The sequence below is a fragment of the Myotis davidii genome, unplaced genomic scaffold, assembly GCF_000327345.1.
Source record: "Myotis davidii unplaced genomic scaffold, ASM32734v1 scaffold514, whole genome shotgun sequence".
Lineage (NCBI taxonomy): Eukaryota > Metazoa > Chordata > Mammalia > Chiroptera > Vespertilionidae > Myotis > Myotis davidii.
In genome coordinates this window covers 754214-758244 of record NW_006286236.1, presented here as the reverse complement: position 1 = coordinate 758244, position 4031 = coordinate 754214, and the positions used below count along the sequence as shown (strand labels likewise).

General features: G+C 60.6%; 1 protein-coding gene and 1 long non-coding RNA gene across 3 annotated transcripts in view; one reads left to right on the top strand and one right to left on the bottom strand.

The window, feature by feature from the left end:
- Positions 1–376: 376 nt before the first annotated feature.
- Positions 377–4031, top strand: part of LOC107182080 — an 11149-nt gene continuing 7494 nt past the window's right edge. The window contains exons 1-2 of the long non-coding RNA XR_001512800.1: positions 377–389; positions 2129–2134. This is a non-coding gene — a long non-coding RNA (uncharacterized LOC107182080). The remainder of the gene's footprint in view (positions 390–2128; positions 2135–4031) is intronic.
- MFNG (MFNG O-fucosylpeptide 3-beta-N-acetylglucosaminyltransferase) overlaps positions 3020–4031 on the bottom strand; it is a 15637-nt gene continuing 14625 nt past the window's right edge. For both annotated transcript variants that reach the window (XR_435333.2, XM_006757425.2), the window contains one exon: positions 3020–3980. Coding sequence is in view for 1 of the 2 variants with exons in the window: in XM_006757425.2 (XP_006757488.1) it covers positions 3914–3980 (67 nt within the window). In the remaining variant the exon portion in view is untranslated. The remainder of the gene's footprint in view (positions 3981–4031) is intronic.

Genomic DNA, 4031 nt, shown 5'->3' with positions numbered 1-4031 from the left:
TCAAATAGTCTCATTTTCCTCAAAAAATGTCTTTTCAGGATCCATTTATTTAACCAGGACCTCAACAAGGTCCATATATTGTATTTTGTTGTCATGACTCTCAATCTCTTTCAATCTCTCAGCTCTCTCTTAGTCTTTTTATTTAATATATATTTTTTATTGATTTTTTACAGAGAGGAAGGGAGAGGAATAGAGAGTTAGAAACATCGATGAGAGAGAAACATCGATCAGCTGCCTCCTGCACACCCACGACTGGGGATGTGCCCGCAACCCAGGTACATGCCCTTGACTGGAATCGAACCTGGGACCCTTCAGTCCGCAGGCCGACGCTCTGTCCACTGAGCCAAACCGGTGCTGGCTCTCTTAGTCTTTTTTATGCCCTTTTATGTGTTGAAGAAACGAGGTGCTTTGCCCTCGTTGTTAGCTAGGTGGGTTGAACCCTCATGGTGTCACTTAGCATGTCCCACTGCTCCCCCTGTTCCAGAAAATGGGCATTTCGATCGGAGAGCGGCTCTGTGAAGGGTCGATTACTTTGATAAGCAGACCTCCTGGGCGGAGCTGTGCCCTTCCTACTGCATCTCCCAGGAGCACTTAGAGTCAGATGTTCCTTTTGGGGTTGTACGAAGGATGACCAGTGTCACCTGCCTGATCTCCCCATTAGGAAGCTCCCTGCTGCCTTTCACGGAATCTTAAAGCACCCGCAGACCTGGGAGAGATCTGAGGAACCCCCTCGCCCGTTTTCCTACTCATCCCACAGGATTTGTTGAGCATCTACCGTATGCCAGGCAGTGAGCTGCAGGGACCAGAACCAACACGCTCCCTGGGATCGTGGAGTCGTCGGTCGGATGGGAGCAGACAACCGATACGTGAGCAAGCGGACACGCCAGGAGACGTGTCTGCGAGGGTTAGAGCTCTGCAGAGCGCCACGTGGAGTGAGGTGGCCACCGTGTCATGGCGGCCAGGGAGAGCCTCCCTAGGAGAGGACACTGGAGCCCGATCCAGCCATGCAGAGATGGGGGTGCCCTCCAGGGAGAGGGCCTGGGCACCCACCAGGAGAAATGGGGGGGCGGGCGGGGGGCCAGTGTGCCAGGGCCTGTGCAGTGGGGAGACCAGCAAGGAGGCTTCTGTGCAGGTGGGACTGACAAGGGCTGGGACCTGGGTGGCAGAGTGGAGAGGGGGGCCAGCCCAGCACCCCTTTCACCCCCTTTTACAGCCGAGAACGCTGAGCTCAGAGCGGGCAGGGAGGTGGTGCTTCTTAAGACGCTACCTGCGCCAGGAGCTTCCTGTGCAGCCTCCAGAGACCACACAGCTCGCTGTGTCGAAGTCACGGCGCCTGTGTCACAGGGGAGACCAGGGGAGGGGGAGCCGGGCCCGGAGAGGGTCCTGACCTCCAGAGCCGCCCCACGCTGAGCTGACCTCAGCGGGGCCAGGTGCCTCCAGTTGGCTCTGGCACCCACAGCCCTGTGACCTGGACCAAGGGCCTCTCCCTCTCTGTGTCTCAGTTTCCTAACCTGCGAAATGGGAGTGACATGTGCCCCAGGGCACAGCAAGGCCAAGATGGGGTAGTTCAACCTGCCCCTACTCCCAGCGCCTGCCCACGGGCCCACGAGGGTGACCTCAGCACAGAGTGCAGGCGGCTGCACACTCTCCCACCCAGACACACACAGGGTTAACCCAGCCTCCTTCCTCCATCCCAATTCTTTTTTTCCCCCCCCCCCCCCCCCCCCCAGCTATTCTGGGACAATGGAGGCAGCAGATGGCCTGTACCCTCCACCCGACCCTCAGAATCTGGGAGCAGCCTGCGAGTCTGATGCTGCTTCCTTAAGCAGGGCGGCAGGCCGCCTTCTATGTGCAGCGCGGAGAGGGTCGGACCGGACCGGACCAGACCGTGGCTGTGGAGCACACCCCACCCCACCCCCACCCTCCCCGCACCAGGCCACTCCTCCCGCTCACATCCCAGACGCAGCCCAGGGAGAGAGAAGGCCTGGAAGAGCCCAGCCCTCTGGCTCAGCCCCTGACCTGCTGTGTGACCCCGAGCTCACAGTGGCCCTTTGCTGGGGCTCAGGCTCCCCCCGGAAAACAGGGCTGAGGCACTGGGGCTCAGGGGTCCCAGGCAGGGGAGCAGCAGGGCCCAGTCCTTCGAGGGCTGGACGGTGTGTCCACGGGAGCCCCCACCCCTTAGCCCCTCTCCTCCCTCTTCCCTCCTCCCCCAGCCCAGAGCCCCACTGTGACCCTGACTCCCCACATCACTGGGCGTGATCCGGGTGGGAGAAGGCACCTCCCATCCCTAACCCGCCCCAGCCGAGCACCACCGGCCAGCATTTCCCAGTCACTTCATTCATTCATCCAGCCGCTTTGGGACCGACATTCTCAGGGCACTTGCGTTTATTCAGCTCCCACCTTGGCTGTCACCTCCCTCCCACCGCCCCTTTATCCGACACCAGAGCCTGAATCCTTCAGCTCCGAGTCGCCACTCTGCCTTCCGATTCCCTGATTCCCTGATTCCCTGGCCTCCCCCAACCCAGGCTGAGGGCAGAGGAAAGGAGGAGGAGCTCCCGCATTCCAGCACCTCCTGGCACACAAATATTCACACACGTGTACATGTACACACGTGTGACCGGGGCACAAACACATACGTACACCACACTCAAGTCTTAGCACGGACATGTGTAGAAGAAAGAGTACGTGCCACACACACACCTGTCACACCATGACCCACACACACTAACAGCAGTCGTCGTTCTCTGTGCCGTTCTCTGTGCCGGGCTCTGGGCCGTGCCCCACACTGCATCATTCCATCCAGACACCATCCCGGGAAGAAGGTATTCTCATCTACTAGAACAGGAACATCTGGGCAAACAGGCCAGAGAGACCTAGTGGATTCCCCAAGGCTGCACAGCGAGGGCAGAGCAAGGATGGATCACTCGGGACCCAAGTCAACGCCACTGTGGCAGGCAGACCAAAGACCCCGCCCCTTCGGGGACCTGTCAGCCACGTGTAACAAAAACCTGGGCCAAGAGAGACTTGAACAGACAGGGTTTACTTTTCTCACAGAACCGGATGCTAGACAAGACAGGTGCGGAGGGTTGTCCTGGCCTCTGCTTCATGGCCGCAAAGTGGCTGCCCAGAACCAGACATCACACCCACATCCACAGCGGGAAGAGGGAGGGTGGGGCGGCAACACTTTCCCAACTCCTCCCTCTTGGCATTGCTCAGTTCACACGAAGGGGCAGAGCTCTGACTAGCAGAGCCGGGAACATGGAAGCGCCTAACCGCACGGGGAGCTGGGAGAGTGAGCAAAAGGCTCGCCAAGCTTGGATGGGACCCACGATGATCCACCGTCGGCTCCGGGCAGGCTGACCCTCCAAACAAAACCGGGGCCTGTTAGCCAGGGCGGGGGGCAAGGAGCTGGAGACGGCCAGCAACCACAGCACCTGCCACAGACCTTGAGCCCCGGCCGCCTTTCCCCCGGTGCCCAGCGGTTGCGGACCAGGCCCAGGGACCCAGGAGTGAGTGGCGGGCCCAGTGCTTGACCCCAGGGAGTGACAGAGACCAGAGCTGGGCTGGGGCCACCCCCACCCAGAAGCCCCTGTAATGTTGCTGCGATTTAAGACTCCTGAGCCGCAGGCCAGCTCAATGGCCCCACCCTGTTCAATTCAGCCACCCAGGGCCCGTGGGAGCCCAGCCCCTGGGGCCTCTCTGACTCCACCCGGTTCCCAGTCCATCCGACCCACGTCTCCGGAGCCTGGGATGCCTTCACCACCAGTCACCATCCGATCCTGGGCTTGCCCACCACTCGGAAGCCCTGCCGGGGACTGCCCACCCAGGGCACTGCCGCAGGCCCTCAGGGCTGCCTTGGGAGGCGAGGGCCAACCAGAGGCCTCAGCTCCACAGTCGCCCGGCAGTTCCGGGCTCATCGGGCCACCAGCTGTGGGCACCAGGGAGTGTCGGGGTAGAGGAGACAATGCAGGGAGCGGAACCTAAGGAGAAACCAGAAACGGGCAAGGCGTCACCCCACTCCTACCCTTACC